We start from the raw sequence: 22,469 nt of genomic DNA on the forward strand, positions 1-22,469 counted from the left end.
ATATTGAAGGAAATATGCCCTAGAGGCAATAATAAAGTTATTATTTATTTCCTTATATCATGATAAATGTTTATTATTCATGCTAGAATTGTATTAACCGGAAACATAATACATAGACAAACAGAGTGTCACTAGTATGCCTCTACTTGACTAGCTCGTTGACCAAAGATGGTTATGTTTCCTAACCATAGACATGAGTTGTCATTTGATTAACGGGGTCACATCATTAGGAGAATGATGTGATTGACTTGACCCATTCCGTTAGCTTAGCATTTGATCGTTTAGTTTGTTGCTATTGCTTTCTTCATGACTTATACATGTTCCTATGACTATAAGATTATGCAACTCTCGTTTACCGGAGAAACACTTTGTATGCCACCAAACGTCACAACGTAATTGGGTGATTATAAAGGTGCTCTACAGGTGTCTCCGAAGGTACTTGCTGGGTTGGCGTATTTCGAGATTAGGATTTGTCACTCCGGTTGTCGGAGAGGTATCTCTGGGCCCACTCGGTAATGCACATCACTATAAGCCTTGCAAGCATTGCAACTAATGAGTTAGTTGCGGGATGATGTATTACGGAATGAGTAAAGAGACTTGCTGGTAACGAGATTGAACTAGGTATTGAGATACCGACGATCGAATCTCGGGCAAGTAACATACCGATGACAAAGGGAACAACGTGTGTTGTTATGCGGTTTGACCGATAAAGATCTTCGTAGAATATGTAGGAACCAATATGAGCATCTAGGTTCCGCTATTGGTTATTGACCGGAGACGTGTCTCGGTCATGTCTACATAGTTCTCGAACCCGTAGGTCCGCATGCTTAAAGTTCGATGACGGTTATATTATGAGTTTATGTGTTTTGATATACCTAAGGTAGTGATAGAGGCTAAGGTGTCCCGATGTTTCGATGAGATGGTGGCTATCGTTTTCTGTGGGAGTCGACCTTGACGATCCGACTACGAACGTGCGAGACGTCGCGCCTTAGCAATCGCTAAACCAACTTCCGAGGGTTATTGACCACGCCGGAGCACGATCAACCTGACCACGAGGGTCTGTTTCCTGCGAGCAAACGAAGAACAAGCAAGAAACTGAGATTGCAATCGGGATATTGCGAATATAAGATGAAAGCTTTATTGATCAAGGTGGGGTTCTGTGACGTCTTGGTCTGGTCGTTGGACACAAACGAAGTACGCGAAGTTGCAGCTATGGCGAACTTTTAATCTAAACAAAACCCAAAGTCTAAACGACGCCCTAAGGGATGTATATATGGAGGAAGAGGGGGAAATTTCGTGGCCCTTGAGGGTGGGGTCCGAAACCAACCCTAACTCTTGTTTCCCCACACATACGGACTCTAAAAATAGCCTATACTTAAGTATTTCGAAATTACATGGGCCTGGCCCATTAATAAGGTGACGCAGCACCTAGAATAGCCTATGGACGAATATTATGAAGTGGCATCTTGTATATTTCGTCCAAGGCTTCATGCACTCCTTATGGCGGCTTCAAAGTCCTGAAATCATCACTTGTAACTCCGTTCTTGATCCCCTTGCGCATGCCATCAACTCCATGTGTGTTCTTGCTCCAATGTTCATCCTTCTCCAACCTAGGCCCTTCATTTGTAAGCAAAACAAATGTATCCGATTTAGGCAGCATCATAATCTCATGAACATTAGAATCATTACCAAGAAACGAAAGTACCTGGTAATTTAATTGGCGTGCGCGAGCTCTACTAATTGGTTCAGTATATGTAACAGTAGGGGCTGTGGGTGTAACAATGGTATTGATGTCCTCATCATCCTCCCCTTCTTGAAATGAAGTCGTCCTCGACGAAAGCGCATCTTCCTCACCCAAATAAGGCTTCAAATCTGCAATGTTAAAAGTGGGACTAACCCCAAAATCTACAGGTAGCTCAAGTTTATATGCATTATCATTTATTTTTTCTAACACCTTAAAAGGACCATCAGCACATGGCATTAGCTTTGATTTGCGCAGATTAGGAAATCTATCTTTACGCAAATGTAACCAAACAAGATCTCCAGGCGCAAACACAACATGTTTTCTACTCTTATCTCCAGCAAGTTTATATTTAGCATTCATACGCTCAATGTTTTCCTTAGTTAACTCATGAATTTTTAAAATCAATTCAGAACGTTCTTTAGCATCAAAATTAACCTTCTCTGAAGATGGAAGAGGCAACAAATCAATAGGTGCACGAGGTAGGAAACCATACACAATTTCAAAAGGGCACATCTTAGTAGTAGAATGCAATGAACGATTATAAGCAAATTCAATATGAGGCAAGCATTCTTCCCATATTTTCTTGTTATTCTTCAAAACAGCCCTAAGCATAGTAGACAATATTCTATTGACTACTTCAGTTTGTCCATCAGTTTGGGGGTGACAAGTAGTACTAAAAAGCAGCTTAGTCCCCAACTTAGCCCATAAACATCTCCAAAAGTGGCTAAGAAATTTAGTATCACGATCTGAAACAATAGTATTTGGCACACCATGTAAGCGAATAATTTCACGAAAGAACAAATCAGCAACATTAACAGCATCATCGCTTTTATGACATGGTATAAAGTGTGCCATTTTCGAGAACCTATCCACGACAACAAATATGCTATCCCTCCCCTTCTTTGTTCGAGGTAAACCTAAAACAAAGTCCATAGATATATCCTCCCAAGGAACACTAGGTACAGGCAAAGGCATATATAAACCATGAGGATTGAGTCGTGACTTAGCTCTTTGACATGTAGTGCAGCGAGCAACAAAACGCTCAACATTCTGTCTCATCTTTGGCCAAAAGAAATGTGTAGCAAGTATATCCTTCGTCTTCTTGACGCCAAAGTGTCCCATTAATCCTCCTCCATGCGCCTCCTGCAACAACAAAAGACGAACGGAGCTAGCTGGAATGCATAGCTTGTTAGCACGAAACACAAATCCATCGTTAAGAACGAACTTGTTCCAAGTTCTCCCTTCCTTACAATTCTGCAATACATCTTTAAATTCAGCATCATGAACATATTGATCTTTGATGGTCTCCAAACCAAATATTTTAAAGTCAAGTTGTGAAAGCATAGTATAACGACGAGACAAGGCATCAGCAATAACATTTTCTTTATCCTTCTTGTGTTTAATGACATAAGGGAAAGTCTCAATGAATTCAACCCATTTAGCATGTCTACGGTTCAGTTTTGCTTGACTTTTAATGTGTTTCAAAGATTCATGATCAGAATGTATAACAAATTCCTTGGGCCATAAATAATGTTGCCATGTTTCTAAGGTCCGAACAAGAGCATATAATTCTTTATCATAAGTAGAATAGTTCAGACTAGGCCCACTCAATTTTTCAGAAAAGTATGCAACAGGTTTTCCATCTTGTAATAACACACCTCCTAATCCAATTCCACTAGCATCACATTCAAACTCAAAAGTCTTATTGAAATTAGGAAGTTGGAGTAAAGGAGCATGTGTCAACTTATCTTTCAATACCGTGAAGGCTTCTTCCTGTGCGGTACCCCAAACAAAAGGCGCATCCTTCTTTGTAAGCTCGTTGAGAGGTGCAACAATGGTGCTGAAATCTCTCACAAAACGCCTATAGAAACCAGCGAGGCCAAGGAAACTCCTCACTTGTGTGACCGTTTTGGGCTGCGGCCAACTCTCAATAGCTTCAATCTTGGCTTTATCAACTTCAATTCCCTGTGGAGTAACAACATAGCCAAGAAAAGATACTCGGTCGGTGCAAAAGGTGCACTTTCCAAGGTTTCCAAACAAACGTGCATCACGTAGAGCAATAAAAACAGCACGTAAATGTTCCAAATGTTCCTCCAAAGATTTGCTATAAATCAATATGCCGCCAAAGTAAACTACCACAAATCGTCCAATGAAAGCACGTAAAACTTCGTTCATTAACCTCATGAAAGTACTAGGTGCATTAGTTAACCCAAAAGGCATGACTAACCACTCATATAATCCAAACTTAGTTTTAAATGTTGTTTTCCATTCATCACCCAATTTCATACGAATTTGATGGTATCCACTACGCAAATCAACTTTGAAGAATATTGTAGAGCCACTCAATTCATCAAGCATATCATCTAGCCTAGGAATAGGATGACGATAACAAATAGTAATATTATTAATGCATCTACAATCAACGCACATACGCGACGTACCATCCTTTTTCGGCACTAAAATGATAGGAACAGCACAAGGACTAAGGGATTCGCGTATATAACCTTTGTCGAGCGGTTCTTGTACTTGACGCATAATCTCCTTCGTCTCCTCTGGATTGGTACGGTATAGTGCACGGTTGGGTAGCGAAGCACCGGGAATTAAGTCAATTTGATGCTCAATCCCTCAAATAGGTGGTAATCCCGGTGGCACGTCTTGTGGAAAGACGTCAGCGAACTCCTGCAAAATGTTAGTGATAGCAGGGGGCAAAGAGGAAGGCACGTCCTCGAATGAAAATAATGCCTCTTTGCACACAAAAGCATAGCAAACAGATTTGCTAAAATCTAGCTCATCAATATCAGATTTGGTGGCAAGTAAACATGCACTTTTCAATTTAATTTCAGAAACAACAGTAGATGGTTTATTATTAGGCTTCATTTGGTGCTCAAATTCTTTTGCCACAATCTGATTTTCACTCTTATTTGTCTCCTATTTTGCTTTATTAGCTCTATTGATATCATCTTTTAAAATTGAATCAGGAGTCATAGGAAGCAAAGTAATATTTTTATCGTTATGAACAAGAGTATACTGATTGTTTCTACCATGGTGTACAGAATTTTTATCAAATTGCCATGGTCTACCAAGTAATAAGGAACATGCTTGCATAGGTACCACATCACAATCAACATAATCAGCATATGTAGAGATACTAAAATGCACACGAACAGTACGTGTTACCTTAACCTTGCCGCTGTTGTTGAACCATTGGATGTAGTAAGGATGTGGATGTGGTCTTGTGGTGAGAGATAGCTTCTCCACCATCTCCATGTTAGCCAAGTTATTGCAGCTCACTCCATCTATGATCACGCGAACAGAACGTTCCTTCACAACTCCCTTTGTATGGAACAAATTATGCCTCTGATTTTGCTCAGCTTGTGTAACCTGCACACTCAAAACACGTTGAGCAACTAAACATTCATACCTGTCAGCATCTTCAGGAGCCATGTATTGCGTCTCATGATCAGAATCGTCTCCACCGTGTTCTTCACGTGTAATAAGAGTCAAAGTCTCCTCATCATAGTCACTAGCGGACTCATACCCACCATCCTCAGTAACAATCATCACACGCTTAGATGGGCATTCTCTCGCATAATGACCTCCACCCTTGCAACGTTGACAAATAATATCATGTGTTTGCCCTGTTGATGCCATGGATGAAGAAGAGCTCTTTGCAGGCCCAGAAGGTGTGCTCTTGGCAGATAGTGGTGATTGTGCCTGCTTTATTGTATCACGGTTGGAGGTGGCAGCCGACGGAGGTGCCGGTGTAGCAGAACGTGTGGAAGTAGATGATGCACGTGGTGTCCATGATGAAGGTCGACCTGCAGAAAAGTTAGTCCGCGCCAATGCATGTCGATCCTGCACTTCACGTTCAGCTTTACAAGCAAGATGGAATAAACGAGTGATATTAGTATACTCCTTATACTCTAGAATCGTTTGAATCTCTCTATTTAATCCACCCATAAAACGTGCAAGCATAGCTTCATTCTCCTCAACAATATCACATCTAATCATGCCAGTTTGTAATTCCTGATAATATTCTTCTACAGAATTTTTTTCCCTGTCTTAAGCGCTGCAATTTTTGAAGTAATTCACGTTGATAATATGGTGGAACCCAACGAGTACGCGTAGCAGTTTTCAAAGCAGCCCAAGTAGCCGGAATAGGATATAATCTACAATGCTCAGACCACCAAACACATGCAAAACTAGTGAAAGCACAAACAGCAGCAGGAACACGTCTCTCCTCGGGATATTGTAAACATGTAAATCGTTGTTCAGTTTCTAACTCCCAAGTAAGATATATATCAGGAACATATCTGCCCTCAAATGGTGGAATATTCAATTTTAGTTTAGGGAGATGTTCATGATCTCGTACCTGAGGGTGAGCCCTACCATTGCCATTATTTGCATGTGGACGACCTGGTGGTTGCTGTGCTAGTGGTGGCACGTAGTTATGATTTTGATCAACCTCATCCTCATAATCTCCCACATAATCATCCTCCTCCACATCAGCAGTAGGAGCCACAGAAGTATCAACAGCAGCACCAGCAGTTTGGCCCGACTGAAGAGGGACACGGCTCGCTCGGTGGAGGGCTGTTTCCCGACGTGGAGGTAGTCGGTGTTGTTGCTGTTGTTGCAGAGGTGCGGCAGGAGCAACCGGTGGTGGTGGTGGAAAACGCGAAAGCAATTCAGCAAACTTGTTATCGAGCTTTGTTTCAAACGTCTTCTCCATGCCATCTATCTTCTCCATGGCCTCTTCAAATCTGTTTATCACATCTTGACCTGTACACTCATCATTTGCTGAAACGTATCATGAAGCTCCTTGTTCGTCAAGTTCTCCCAGTCAGTCTCGTCGGCTTGTGATCCTGGCATGGTTAGCAGCAATAGAAACACACAAGAAGATGATCCTACAGACTACTAACAAGTGGTGGTGGTGGCGGGTGTCACAAATCCGTCAAGCAAATCTCAAATTCTTACCAGTTCTTACCCAGCAGCAGGCGGTGATCGGCAACCGTTGTAGTCAAAACTCTCAAAAGCTTGGATAGAGCGATTGCTAGGGAGAGTCAAACGCACGACGTAGATGTATGTGGAGCTGGGAAGGCTTATAGTATGGTAGCAAAAAGGGTCAGCAATAATCAATTCAGAGATGCAAAGTTGAATAAACGCTCAACGACGGTACTGTGCTGGTCCTAGGCTAGACCGTGCTAGAGACGCGAGCCTAGAACACTAACAAAATCACGGCGCTGCACGTAAATAAGGGAAAAGCACACTCTGGAACTCTTTTTCTTTTCGCTCTTTTTTTGCGCTTCTTTTTTTTTGCGCTCCTCTTTTTTTTGCGAAAAATCACTATAATGGCGAGTGTCTCAAAACTCTTCCCTCGTCAAACTGATAGGATGGGCACGAAAAAAAAATTTCACTTTTTTTTCGGAAATCAGGGCAGCGACGACGAAAAAGTGCGACAAAAAATCACTATGATGGCACGTGGCTCAAAAGACTCAGAAAAGCCTAAAAATAGGACAGGGAAAAAAATTTGCCCGTGAAAATTTTGGCCTAAAAACTACCCGGGGGTCTCCAGACTTTTTTTTTCGAGACCTACGCAGGCAAGGAAACACGAATCAGAAATTAGATTGATCTCAAGAACAAACCTAATATGAGAAGAACTCGGATTGGTGGTGGATATATGGTTGTGGTATATGGCAGCGGTGGTGGTATATGGTAGCGGTGGTGGTATATGGATATGGATTGGTGGTGGTATATGGATATGGATTCAGAGTGGTGGCGGATAAGCAAAAGTGGTAGATGGCAAGGCGATGATGATGGTGCGGCGGCGGCGTGACAACTTATGACCAAAACTCGAAACTCTAAAAGACTAGACTCTAAGACCAGCAACTTGACACGACGATGCAACCGCAAATTCAACAAAGCAAAAACCCTAAAAAGATTATGCAAAGGCTCAGATTGGTTCGGATATGATGAACTAACCCTAATTTTTTTTCTGGCTTTTTCGTGGACTGTAGGTATGCAGAACAGACTCGATCTAATCTACGAAAAACTGTAAAATCTCACCGAGCAACCTGGAAATCTGATACCACTTGATAGAGGCTAAGGTGTCCCGATGTTTCGATGAGATGGTGGCTATCGTTTTCTGTGGGAGTCGACCTTGACGATCCGACTACGAACGTGCGAGACGTCGCGCCTTAGCAATCGCTAAACCAACTTCCGAGGGTTATTGACCACGCCGGAGCACGATCAACCTGACCACGAGGGTCTGTTTCCTGCGAGCAAACGAAGAACAAGCAAGAAACTGAGATTGCAATCGGGATATTGCGAATATAAGATGCTTTATTGATCAAGGTGGGGTTCTGTGACGTCTTGGTCTGGTCGTTGGACACAAACGAAGTACGCGAAGTTGCAGCTATGGCGAACTTTTAATCTAAACAAAACCCAAAGTCTAAACGACGCCCTAAGGGATGTATATATGGAAGAAGAGGGGGAAATTTCGTGGCCCTTGAGGGTGGGGTCCGAAACCAACCCTAACTCTTGTTTCCCCACACATACGGACTCTAAAAATAACCTATACTTAAGTATTTCGAAATTACATGGGCCTGGCCCATTAATAAGGTGACGCAGCACCTAGAATAGCCTATGGACGAATATTATGAAGTGGCATCTTGTATATTTCGTCCAAGGCTTCATGCACTCCTTATGGCGGCTTCAAAGTCCTGAAATCATCACTTGTAACTCCGTTCTTGATCCCCTTGCGCATGCCATCAACTCCATGCGTGTTCTTGCTCCAATGTTCATCCTTCTCCAAGCTAGGCCCTTCATTTGTAAGCAAAACAAATGTATCCAATTTAGGCAGCATCATAATCTCATGAACATTAGAATCATTACCAAGAAACGAAAGTACCTGGTAATTTAATTGGCGTGCGCGAGCTCTAGTAATTGGTCCAGTATATGTAACAGTAGGGGCTGTGGGTGTAACAATGGTATTGATGTCCTCATCAGGTAGTTTGGAGTCCCAGATGAGATCGGGGACATGACGAGGAGTCTCGAAATGGTCAAAACGTAAAGATCGGTATATTGGACGACTATATTCGGACATCGGAAAGGTTCCGAGTGATTCGGGTATTTTTCGGAGTACCGGGGAGTTACAGGAATATAGGGAAGTAGTATTGGGCCTTAATGAGCCTTAGTGGGAAGGAGAGACAGCAGGCAGGAGGTGGCGCGCGCCCCTCCCAAGCCCAGTCCGAATTGGACAAGGGGTTTGGGGCGCGGCCCCCCTCTCCCTTCCTTCTCCACTCCCCTCCTTTGCCCCCTTCTCCTAGTTGGACTAGGAAAGGAGGAAACCTACTCCTACTAGGAGTAGGAATCCTACTCCCTTGGCACGCCCCTCCTAGGGTCAGCCTCCTCCTCCCTTGTTCCTTTATATACGGGGGCAGGGGACACCCCAAGACACACAAGTTGATCTGTTGATCTCTCCCAACTGTGTGCGGTGTCCCCCTCCACCATAATCCACCTCAATCATATCGTAGAGGTACTTAGGCGAAGCCCTGCGTCGGTAGAACATCATCATCGTCACCACGCCATCGTGCTGACGAAACTCTCCCTCAACACTCGGCTGGATCGGAGTTTGAGGGACGTCATCGAGTTGAACGTGTGCAGAACTCGGAGGTGCCGTGTGTTCGGTACTTGATCGGTCGGATCGTGAAGACGTATGACTACATCAACCGCGTTGTGCTAACGCTTCCGCTTTCGGTCTACGAGGGTACGTGGACACACTCTCCCCTCTCGTTGCTATGCATCACCATGATCTTGCGTGTGCGTAGGAATTTTTTTAAAATTACTACGTTCCCCATCAGTGGCATCCGAGCCTGGTTTTATGCGTAGATGTCATATGCACGAGTAGAACACAAGTGAGTTGTGGGCGATATAAGTCATACTGCTTACCAGCATGTCATACTTTGGTTCGGCGGTATTGTTGAATGAAACGGCCCGGACCGACATTACGCGTACGCTTACGTGAGACTGGTTCTACCGACGTGCTTTGCACACAAGTGGCTGGCGGGTGTCAGTCTCTCCAACTTTAGTTCGAGTGTGGCTACGCCCGGTCCTTGCGAAGGTTAAAACAGCACCAACTTGACAAACTATCGTTGTGGTTTTGATGCGTAGGTAAGAACGGTTCTTGCTAAGTCCGTAGCAGCCACGTAAAATTTGCAACAACAAAGTAGAGGTCTAGAGGACGTCTAACTTGTTTTTGCAGGGCATGTTGTGATGTGATATGGTCAAGACATGATGCTAAATTTTATTGTATGAGATGATCATGTTTTGTAACCGAGTTATCGGCAACTGGCAGGAGCCATATGGTTGTCGCTTTATTGTATGCAATGCAATCGCCCTGTAGTGATTTACTTTATCACTAAGCGGTAGCGATAGTCGTAGAAGCATAAGATTGGCGAAACGACAGCGATGCTACGATGGAGATCAAGGTGTCGCGCCGGTGACGATGGTGATCATGACGGTGCTTCGGAGATGAAGATCACAAGCACAAGATGATGATGGCCATATCATATCACTTATATTGATTGCATGTGATGTTTATCTTTTATACATCTTATCTTGCTTTGATTGACGGTAGCATTATAAGATAATCCCTCACTAAATTATCAAAGTATAAGTGTTCTCCCTGAATATGCACCGTTGCGAAAGTTCTTCGTGCTGAGACACCACGTGATGATCGGGTGTGATAGGCTCTACATTCAAATACAACGGATGCAAAACAGTTGCGCACGCGGAATATTCAGGTTAAACTTGACGAGCCTAGCATATAACAGATATGGCCTCGGAACACGGAGACCGAAAGGTCGAGCGTGAATCATATAGTAGATATGATCAACATAGTGATGTTCACCATTGAAACTACTCCATCTCACGTGATGATCGGACATGGTTTAGTTGATATGGATCACGTGATCACTTAGAGGATTAGAGGGATGTCTATCTAATTGAGAGTTCTTAAGTAATATGATTAATTGAATTTAAATTTATCATGAACTTAGTCTTGATAGTATTACTATATCTATGTTGTAGATCTAAGACAAATGTTTAAGATTTTTTTTTGATTTATTTTACTAAGCATCCCTCTAAGCACGCCCGAGGGTGTGCTTTTCTTTGTAGAATCTACAAAATTACTCTACGTTTTCCAGAAGTGGAGACGGGTAATGAGTAATCCGTGTCCCTGTTATCCAAGACAGTTTTCAGTTCCCATCTTAACAGGTGCATTTGTTCCCAACTTCCCGTGACATGTGGGCCCAAATGTAGGTCACCACCATAATTCGCCGTTTTTCCGGTTTTTTGATGCTGTTCCCCACCAAATGGAGCAAGCCAATGGCGCGGTGCCTGCTCCTCCGCCGCCACCTCACCGCCGCGGCCACCGCCACCGCCGCAGCCACGGCGCCGCTCCCCGCGAGGAGCGCCCACCGGGTGCTCGACAGGAGCGCGCACACCGACCGCATCAAGGAGCTCGCGCGGCTCGGCCGCCTGCGGGAGGCCCGGGAGGTGTTCGACGCCATGCCGCACCGCAGCATCTTCGCCTGGAACACCATGATCTCCGCCTACTGCAACAGTGGGATGCTCGAGGACGCGAGGTCCCTCGTCGACGCCATCTCCGGAGGGAACGTGCGCACGAGCACCATCCTGCTGTCGGGGTACGCCCGCCTCGGCCGCGTGCTCGACGCCCGCAGGGTGTTCGACGGAATGCTCGAGCGGAACACCATCGCGTGGAACGCCATGGTCAGCTGCTATGTCCGGAACGGGGACATCACCATGGCGCACAGGCTGTTCGACGCGATGCCGCGCAGGGATGTCACGTCGTGGAACTCGATGCTCACCGGGTATTGCCACAGCCGGCAGATGGTGGATGCATGGCATCTGTTTGAGCAAATGCCAGAGCGCAACTTGGTTTCTTGGACAGTGATGATCTCTGGGTATGCTAGAATCGAGCAGCATCGCAAGGCTTGGGACATCTTTCGCATGATGCACCGTGAAGGCGTGGCACCAGACCAGTCAAACTTCGCGTCTGTGCTTTTAGCCGTGACGGGTCTTCGGGATCTTGGTGTTCTAGAGGGCCTCCGCCCTCTAGCCCTTAAGACAGGCTTTGAGAGTGATGTGGTCATTGGGACGTCGATGTTAAATGCATATACCAGGGATGCAAGTGCGCTTGACACTGCCATTAAATTCTTCGAGGGTATGCCAGAGAGGAATGAGTACACATGGTCAACTATGATCGCTGCACTATCTCATGGTGGTCGAATCAATGCTGCTACTGCTGTCTATGAAAGAGACCCTGTAAAGTCCATTCCATGCCAGACCGCACTGCTCACAGGCTTAGCTCGATGTGGCAGGATTACTGATGCAAGGATTTTATTTGATCAGATTCCTGATCCTATTGTTGTGTCCTGGAACGCCATGATTACTGGGTATATGCAGAATGGAATGGTTGATGAGGCAAAGGAGCTGTTCGATAGGATGCCGTTCAGGAACACAATATCCTGGGCTGGAATGATTGCAGGGTATGCACAGAATGGAAGGAGTCAAGAAGCTTTGGATTTACTCCAAGCGCTCCATAGGAATGGGATGTTACCTAGCCTATCTAGTTTGACTAGTAGCTTCTTTGCTTGTTCAAATATTGGAGCTCTCAAGACAGGAAAACAAGTGCATTCACTGGCTGTTAAGGCCGGTTGCCAGTTCAATAGTTATGTTGGTAATGCTCTCATTACTATGTATGGCAAGTGCGGAAACATGGAGTATGTGAGACAAGTCTTTAATCGAATGAGAGTGAAAGACACTGTGTCATGGAACTCCTTTATTTCGGCACTTGTACACAATAATATGCTGGAGGATGCAAGACATATATTTGACAATATGCTCAGTCGGGATGTTGTCTCTTGGACTACGATAATATCTGCATATGCACAGGCTGAGCGGGGCTATGAGGCAGTGGAGTTTTTCAAAATAATGTTAAACAAGCATGAGGTACCAAATTCCCCGATATTAACTATACTTTTCAGCGTTTGTGGAAGTCTTGGTGCTCCTAAGCTTGGGCAACAAATTCACACAGTAGCCATCAAACATGGAAGGGATTCAGAACTTATAGTGGCTAATGCTCTCATGTCAATGTATTTCAAGTGTGGTTCGGCAGATTCTCATAAGGTTTTTGATTCAATGGAGGAACGGGACATATTTACATGGAATTCCTTCATTACAGGTTGTGCACAACATGGCCTTGGAAGAGAAGCCATCAAGATGTATAAACATATGGAATCTGCAGGGGTGTTGCCAAATGAGGTCACTTTTGTGGGGCTTTTAAATGCATGCAGCCATGCTGGTTTGGTAGATGAAGGTTGGCAATTTTTCAAGTCAATGAGCAGGGATTATGGACTGACTCCTCTGCTGGAACACTATGCGTGCATGGTGGATCTACTTGGGCGAACTGGTAATGTGCAAGGAGCTGAACAATTTATATATGATATGCCTATTGAACCAGATGCAGTGATTTGGAGTGCTCTTCTTGGGGCATGCAAGATTCACAAGAATGCGGAAATCGGTAGAAGGGCTGCTGAGAAACTCTTCGTTATTGAGCCATCAAATTCTGGCAACTATGTCATGTTATCAAATATATATTCTTCTCTAGGGATGTGGGTAGAAGTTGCGGAGGTACGGAGAATTATGAAACAACAAGGTGTCACAAAAGAGCCTGGCTGTAGCTGGATGCAGATTAGGAACAAAGTGTACTCATTTGTCACTGGGGATAAACAGCATGAGCAAATTGAAGAGATAGAATCTACCCTCCAGGATTTGTACACTTCGTTAAGGACTACAGGCTATGTGCCTGACACTGAATTTGTTCTCCATGACATCGATGAAGAGCAGAAGGAGAGTTCCCTTCTGTATCACAGTGAGAAGCTTGCTGTTGCTTATGGCCTTCTTGTTACACCCCAGGGCATGCCTATACAGATAATGAAGAACCTTAGGATATGTGGTGACTGTCACACTTTCTTCAAGTTTGTGTCACATGTCACCAAGAGAGATATTGACATCAGGGACGGAAATCGGTTTCATCATTTTAGGAATGGAAGTTGTTCATGTGGTGACTTCTGGTGATACCCTGTTTTGACTTCTTTTTTTTCTATAAGCCCCAAAGTAGATACATTCTGATGATTCCAGATGAGATGTTGGGTTGCCATTCAGAAGATTTTGTTGAGTTATAACACACAAAGCAGAGAAGAGTATACTGGCTGACTATGTTGCTATGCTGTGGCCTGCCACGGGTTCGTGGATGCAATATTGAGATAGTCAACAGTCTGTTAACCCCCTAGAAGCGCCTGGATTGGAATCTGGTGAGTGCTTAAAATATATGCTTATCCCGTTTGCTTTTCGCTGCATGTCAATTATCAATCTATTCAACAGCAAACCTTGTGACCATTTTGCATGGTAGTGAAAAGCAAACAGGAAACAAAGGGAAGCTGGATAGGTGCAGCTGAAAGACTTAAACAACATCTGATTGTTCGTGCAAGAGCGCGATGCTGCATGACAGATAAACAATCAATGTATATCAACTGTATGCAGGCAAGTTGACACTGTTGATGAAAAGAGACATTTCCTATGTCGCCTAATTCCTGTTCTCTTACCATGCGCGTTCAGTGTAACGGCCTAGTCTTAGTGTTGTATAGGATTCTTTTCTATCAATGCAATGAAACGCAAAGCTTTTGTGTGTTCTCGGGGGGGGGGGGGGGGGGGGGGGGATCCTATGGCTCGTCAAGAGAAGAAATTGATACTGAATTCATACCTCTTCCTAGGTTGACGCTTGGACAGACATGCTCTCTACCAAATGAAACCATTAGAGATGTGACTAACACATATGGATAACTTTTGGCTGCAGTTTTTGTAGGTTAACACGGGATAAATCTGCTGAAGATTTATTCAGGGCATTACATAATGCACGTGCAAAGCATATTGTTGATTGGAAGTATGGGGTCCATAATACAACAAAACTTTCGGGTAACCCATACCTCATTCAGTTCTATCATGTTGGCCATAATGTTCTTCTTCGCTGAGGTTCAATTGTTTATGAATAAAGTCATAGCTAGGGCTGTCAAAAGTGTTCTGAGTTGACAAACTATTGTAGCTTGTCTCGAGCCCAGTTGAGCTGAGATCGAGCTTGTCTAAATTAGGCTCGAATCCATACTTGTATATAATATAACATATGTATGTATTCCATTTCAAGCCTTACCAGGTGGAACTCGAGCATATTGTACGCTTGGCCTGATCCCAGTTGAGCTGAGATCGAGCTTGTGTAGATTAGGCTCAAATTCAATACTTGTGTAATATACCACATTAGTGTGCCAGACGAAGCTCGACCATATATTATACTCATATATGTGTATTTACAGAATAATTCGGCCTTAGGAGTAGGAGTTGAGGCTGAGCATGATCGAGCCTATAGTATAGTCATATATGTGTATTTGTAGAGTTATCGATCCTTATCAAATCAAGCTTGAGTCAATTCGAGCTTTGATGAGCTCGACTCTGCTCCAGCTAGTTGGCAGCCCTGGTATAGGATAGGCTAGCAACGCCACCATGATGTCTGTCTCTCTCAGCAACATGTACATTGTTTAAACAATAATGTGGCATTGAAGATTTCAATTGTCTGAATTGCTTGTACTCAATTTGATGTGCTAATCACCGTTGTTCTTTTTTGGTTGTGGCAGGGAACTATGGCTGAATGACAGTGATGTTATGTGTGTCATCTATCATGGGTGCTCATTCTGGTTATGTCGAAAGGCCTTTATATTCTTGTAAACTGAGAGTTTGCAGACCCCACACATGATCTGGCTCTGAAGATAACTTAGACAAGATTATCGGTGGAAGCTAACCTTTTGTCTTACTCAAAAGGCTTGCTGGCATCCTAAATTGCAGCTTTTGTAACTATATGGGAGATTCAAAACGATGTGTGACCACACTCGTATGACTTTTTGAAAAATGATGGTGCCCGTGGGAGAGGTAAATGGACGGTGCTGCAAATTTATGCCAAATCTGTTTCAACCCATACTCTAGTCAAATGTAGGTAACTGAATAAATAAATTGGAGAAAAGTAGTTCCTGAATGATAGACTGTACGTATGATAGTACATGTACAGCAGTTGTAAACCAGCCCCTGTGTACACCACGATGGTCTGAGTAGTGGCACACGATCACCCGACGGCGCTCCGTGTAACCTGTATATATCGCCCCGTCGATGGATGAATCAAGTGTGTTGAGTCTCCTACCTAGCTTCTCCCTTAACACTGAAGATTCTAGTAGTTCTGTAGTGAAAATCACTCCGAGTACTACGTAACATTCTAGCAGTTCTGTACTGAAGATTCAAATGTAGTTCTATATAGTGGAATGTGTAAGGCTGTTCACAATCCTGCCTTATTTTGTCCTTGAGTGTCAGTGTCAGTTCATTCGTATGTAGCAGACCGCAGAGATGATTCGTAAGATGCAGAGGTGATTTTCTGGGAGTTTGCAGCATGGTGCATCTGACTTTGCCCACCCTGCTGCATGTGGTTCCAATTAAAATGGGAGTGGAGCTCCTTCAGTCCAAAAATATATATATGTGCATGTGGCGATGCATAACCAAAGCCATTCGCGTCAATATGATAGCAGCCCGCCGTGCAAGGCAAGGCAGTAGAATATAGGTTTCCACTTGTGCGTATCTAAACTACGAGCCTCTGTTTTCAGTAGTACCAAATTCTGTACGTACTATGATCGCAGGAAGCGTTCCCAAGTGGGAATACATCCTTGCTTTCCTCCGACAGAGAGGGCTCCCGAGTAAGTTCAGAGATTGGATCATCTATACTTGGGACATATTTTTCAAAGCTTGCCAGCGTCTAGAACTTTTTCCCCAATGAGATAATTGGGCCTCCTGCTCTCTGTTTGGCAATTGAAGAAGGTGCAATTTCTTGAGGAAAAAGTTGCGAACAAGTTGGTCACTTACGAATTAAGGCCAAAACATCACTACGATTGGGTTCAACCCTTGTCAAGTTTGTGATCGCCTCCCAAACGGTCTACTTCACGCCTCTCGTTATTCCACCAAGTTCCCTACATGATGTTAACAAGCTTGAATGGGCATTCCTTTGGCCCGGCTTCGATAGGACAATGGGTGCGAGATGCAAGGTTAATTGGGAGGTCGTTTGCCGGCCACATCAGTACGGTTTGGTATGACTCGAAGGAACCAACCAAGATGTGGGTTGGCACGGGAATTCCATATGAAGAGGAGGACCTTAACTTTTTCTATGCCTCAACAACCATCGCCGTCAGGTATTCCATGTTAACTTCATTGCTTGGTTGGCAATCTAAGATAGGATTTGGACTGTCAATAGGTTGGCCAAGCGGGAATGAACAAATTGTGGTCTTTCTCTCCTTTGCAAGAGGGAACAAGAATGCAAGATTTCTTCAAATGTCGATACTCCTTTAGGTTTTGAAACTTGATCATTAAGAAGCTTCACCTTGAGAATATGGACACATCTTCATGGTCTTTGGCGGGCTTCATCAAGGATTGGTGGACAAGTATATAACAGGTGTGGACATCCCTCATGGAAAAGCCATGGCTTCCCCTTACCATGCTTGTGTCCTAGGCCATTTGAAATGAGAGAACGGCACGTATGTTCCGCCACAAGAGCGCCCGATGAAAATCTTGCTCAACATCATCATGACCAAGGCGAGCCTATGTATGGATCACCGCGGGTGTGAAGAAACTAGAGTCAATGTGTTGCGAGAGTAATCCCTCATATGGTGTCTAAGGGTCATTAGTAACCATACTCTATTTTCTTCTTGACTAAAGGACAAGGTAAATTTTATGCCTTCTTTAAAAAAACAAATAGCAGAAGTCGTCCAACAGGCCGACCAATCTAATAATGGAAGCGGTATATCGTTGGTCACTCGAAAAACATTTTCGGTACGGTATGGAGCACCGTTCCATAGCCACCCCGTGCATTCCAGTACATTCCGCCCCAGGCCACAGCCAGCCAATGGTTTTTTCCTAAGATAGTACAATCGCAGACGCTCACGTACGTACACATCCAAACCATTGTGAGGTTCACTAAACAAACATTGTCGAGAAGTCTGAAATAAATCCAGAATCCGTGGCTGAAATCCTGATGGGCTAGTTTCAGCCCATGAAACCTAAACCATGCGAGGTTCACTTGAAGCGGCCAATTATCAGTGGTGGACCTGAGAAGCGATAACGACTGCGCGGGTGCGCCGACGGCCTCCGAGTCCCCGTCAGGCAGCAGCAGCAGCAATCCGTCCATCCATCTTTTCAGGGAGCCGGAGCTTCGCGTTATGCCGTCCAGCCAGCGTTCGTGCTACAACAAATCTGGCAGAACGACAAGACCCTTATCATCATAGTAGTGTATAAGAGAAAGCACCAGATCGCGTCGAGGCAAGAGAAAGCGAAAGCGCGCGCAGCCGTGTTGGTGGATCGATAAAACAAGGAGACGCAAGCTGCATGCGGCCGCCCTCAACTTGGCGTCAGCCGAGCAGCGGGAGGCCGCCACCTGCAGATAGACACCTGCCACGGCCCTAAGCCAAGAGCGGTGCACGCGAAGCGACGGCGCCGAAACCGCGGTGGCGGGCTCGCGTGGGCGAGAAGTATGTGCAAGAGTTGCCTACCTGGGCTGCCGCCGCCGCCGACGTGCCCGCGCCCGACGCGCTCCCTCTCCCGGCAGCCGCTGGTGGCATGGCATGGTCATGGTCAAACCGCGCGCCCCGCTCGCCGTTTCCCGGCTAAAAAACCCGCGGCGTTGCGTCCATTTTCACGGCTCGGGCCGCCCTGCTGCCGTGCTGATCGGATAGGGCCGGGCTGGGCTTGGATCACGACATGCGACTCCCTCCATGGTCACCGGATAAACAAACAGACAAACTAGGAGGATGCGTCCAGGAATCGTTCCTCGGTCCGTACGGTACATGAGCAGTCGATTCACAGTTGCAACAACGACTAAAAATAAAATTCCAAGTTCTGCCTGCCTCTGCAGCCTCAAAGCACTCGCAAGAGAGGGAGGGAATAGGGGGGATGTTTCTCTCCTACTCCCTTTGCTTGTCCGTCGCACCGATGGTGACAACACTGCGAACAACACCCTTTGTCCATGACGACAGGCATCTTTGTCCGTGCCTATCTGATAGCCATAGTAGAGTGAGAGGAAACCGTCCGTCTACGTCCCTCTCCCGACCCACCGGGTTCATGTACACGTACTTGCATCCACCATGACAACGGCACCGGTTGATTGCCCAACTCACTGACTGATTAAGCACGTAGTATCACTGATTAAGCGCATAGCATCACTATCACTAGCTATGTCTGCAACGCTGGTTTTTTTTGATAAAAGAGGCCACATGGCCCCATTTTCATTATGAAAGTAGGAGTCTGGATGCAACAAAACGCAACACCACACCATTTTTCCACAGACCTGATGTGTCACCTCACCCGCTGATGAACAACCTACATCCTAGACATATAACCACATCTATAGGATGCCAAACCGCCCACTACCGGAGAGAGAGAGAGAGAGAGAGAGAGAGAGAGAGAGCAGACTTTTAACATCTTTACAATTTGCACATCAGCCAAAAACAATAAGCAAGTCTATATAACCTGAACGCACTACAGAGCCCCCAATTTTCCAGGTAGAGACAAAGCACGGTCTTTGAGCAGAAGGATTCCGGCCGTACGCTCTTTTGTAGACTTTGTTTTCTATCAAAGATGGCCTCTCGGAAACCTCCCTAAGCATTTTTTGCACTCTTTTTCTTTGCAGATCACCCAGGAATCCAACAAAAAACACATGATAAATATTACATTGATAGGATATAAAAGGAAAACACGTTGAAAACATGATCTATTCCTTGTTTTCCAAATTGTGCAGATCAAAACAGCAGCACCAATAGAAACAACATCCCTGTCCTTACCAGAATAGGATGGTATCCAGTTCTGACAAAGATCAACAAAGGTAATTTCCGGTTACCCAGCGAACCTCAGATCACATTCCATAAAAACCTAACAAAAGAGCATGAAAATAATAGATGATCAATGCTCTCAGAGACACCGAAAAACTCGCAAAAAATTAATCCTTTCCACCCTCGTCTAGATAAGTTATCCTTGGTTAGGATCCTCCCTTTGATCACTAACCATATAAACACTTATATCTTCAGAAGCATTCTCAACCTCCAAAGAAGTTTAAAAGGAAAAGCAACAACTCTAACTATAAGGCAATGATAAAAGAGGCTTATCCGAGAAGGATCCAGATTTAGTTAAAAGCCATTTAACTTTGTGAGCCCTCCGACAGAGTAACTTGGCTACTCATATCGAGTAATTCATTCCACATCGTAAGAGTTTCTCCATAAAAACATCTCTTGAATCCAATACAATCAAAATCCTAGTTAAAGACTTTAGCAACAGTAACATGCAAAGCTAAACTTTGGTTATATAGAGGGGGGCAAGGCCCCCCCACCCTCCATTATACACCTCGATTGTATACCAAACTGATGGATTGTTAAACTCTCTTTTCTTTTGGTACAAGAGGCTTTCTCATTCCTCTCTTAACTCCCATGCCTTTGAGCCAATCAATAAAATTTGGGTTTGTCTAGGGCACATCTTGTAACGCCCTCGATGCGGCTATATCTCCTACGTGTCGAGGCACGACTTAGAGGCATAACCGCATTGAAAGCAATGTCGCAAGTTAGGAAATCTTCACAACATCCCATGTAATATAGATAATAAAAGGATAGATACATAGTTGGCTTACACTCGCCACGTCAATCAAAGTACATAAATAGCATTACAACATTCAAACACTCATGGCCCGACTACGGCGCCAAAATAAAAGAACAACCCAACATGCGACACGGTCCCGATCACCCCAACTGGGCACCACTACTGATCATCAGGGAAAGACACGTAGTATCGGCGTGAGTCCTCGTCGAACTCCCACTTGAGCTCAAGCGCGTCATCTGGAGCGGAATCATCAGACCCTGCATCTGGTTTGGAAGTAATCTGTGAGCCACAGGGACTCAGCAATCTCGCACCCTCGCGATCAAGACTATTTAAGATTATGGGCAAGGTAAGGTAAATATGTGGAGCTGCAGCAAGCGACTAGCATATATGGTGGCTATCCTGTTCGCAAAAGAGAGCGAGAAGAGGAGGCAAAGCGCGAGCAAGAAACTAGAGAGCAACCTGCGCAATCATTACTCCAACACCGTGTTCACTTCCCGGACTCCGCCGAGAAGAGACCATCACGGTAACTCACACCGTTGATTCATTTTAATTAAGTTAAGGTTCAAGTTATCTACAACCGGACATTAACAAATTCCCATCTGCCCATAACCGCGGGCACGGCTTTCGAAAGTTCAAAACCCTGCAGGGGAGTCCCAACTTAGCCCATGACAAGCTCTCACGGTCAACGAAGGAATAGACCTCCTCCCGAGACATTCTGATCAGACTCGGTATCCCGGTACAACAAGACACTTCGACGAGTTAAAACAAATCCAGCAACACCGCCCGAATGTGCCGACAAATCCCGATAGGAGCTGCACATATCTCTTTCTCAGGGCACACTCAGATTATCTTAGGTACGGGTAGGCCAGCCCAGGGTTGCCCCTGGTGGCCACCGGCAGCTGACAGGTGGACCAACGCTCAGAGGAGCACTGGCCCGGGGGGGGGGTTAAAATAAGATGACCCTCGGGCTCCGGAAACCCAAGGGAAAAAGAGGCTAGGTGGCAAATGGTAAAACCAAGGTTGGGCATTGCTGGAAAAGCTTTAATCAAGGCGAACTATCAAGGGGTTCCCATTATCACCCAACCGCGTAAGGAACGCAAAATCCGGGAACATAACACCGATATGACGGAAACTAGGGCGGCAAGAGTGGAACAAAACACTAGGCGAGAGGCCGAGCCTTCCACCCTTTACCAAGTATATAGATTCATTAAGATAACATGGCAATATAATGATATCCCAACAAGTAAATAATGTTCCAACAAGGAACGGTCTCCAATCTTCACCTGCAACTAGCAACGCTATAAGAGGGGCTGAGCAAAGCGGTAACATAGCCAATCAACGGTTTGCTAGGACATGGTGAGCTAGAGGTTTGACGTGGCAATTTGGGAGGCATGATAAGCAAGTGGTAGGCATCGTAGCATAGGCATAGCAAAAGAGCGAGCATCTGGCATAGCAAAGATAGTAGTGATTTCGAGGGTATGATCATCTTGCCTGCAAAGTTGTCAGAGTTGACTGGATCCTCGAAAGCAAACTCAACGGGCTCCTCGTTAGAGAACTCGTCTCCCGGCTCTACCCAAACAAGACAAACAAGCAACAAGGACACAATCAACCACGTGCGAACTCAAACAACATGATGCAAAGATGATATGCTATGCGGGATGCAATATGGGATGCATATGCAAGATTTGACAAGGAATGCATGAACCTGGCCTCAACATGGAAATCCAAGTGTGCCACTGGAAAGGTGAGATGAAATCGCTTGAAAACGATAGAAAGAACGCCGGAATCGAAGTTACGGTTTGGAAATGGCAAGCGATTCAAATATGACCATGTTTTGCGATTTACAGCAAGTAGCCATCTAAATGCAACAAGATGAACAGGCTACAACACTCAAATATGGCAAAAAAATACATGGCAGGGATAC

The 22,469-nt window shown here is 44.9% G+C and overlaps 1 protein-coding gene across 1 annotated transcript; it reads left to right on the forward strand.

Annotated features, from left to right (window-relative positions):
- Window positions 1–11,054: 11,054 nt before the first annotated feature.
- On the forward strand, window positions 11,055–16,227 carry LOC125525475 (pentatricopeptide repeat-containing protein At4g14050, mitochondrial). Its single transcript, XM_087528690.1, has 4 exons — window positions 11,055–14,139; window positions 14,238–14,368; window positions 14,682–14,800; window positions 15,511–16,227. Exon 1 carries the CDS (start codon window positions 11,099–11,101, stop codon window positions 13,901–13,903), a length of 2,805 nt encoding a protein of 934 aa, XP_087384816.1. The 5' UTR covers window positions 11,055–11,098; the 3' UTR covers window positions 13,904–14,139; window positions 14,238–14,368; window positions 14,682–14,800; window positions 15,511–16,227.
- Window positions 16,228–22,469: the final 6,242 nt, after the last annotated feature.

The sequence above is a fragment of the Triticum urartu genome, chromosome 1A, assembly GCF_056163025.1.
Source record: "Triticum urartu cultivar PI428250 chromosome 1A, HENAU_Tu73, whole genome shotgun sequence".
NCBI lineage: Eukaryota > Viridiplantae > Streptophyta > Magnoliopsida > Poales > Poaceae > Triticum > Triticum urartu.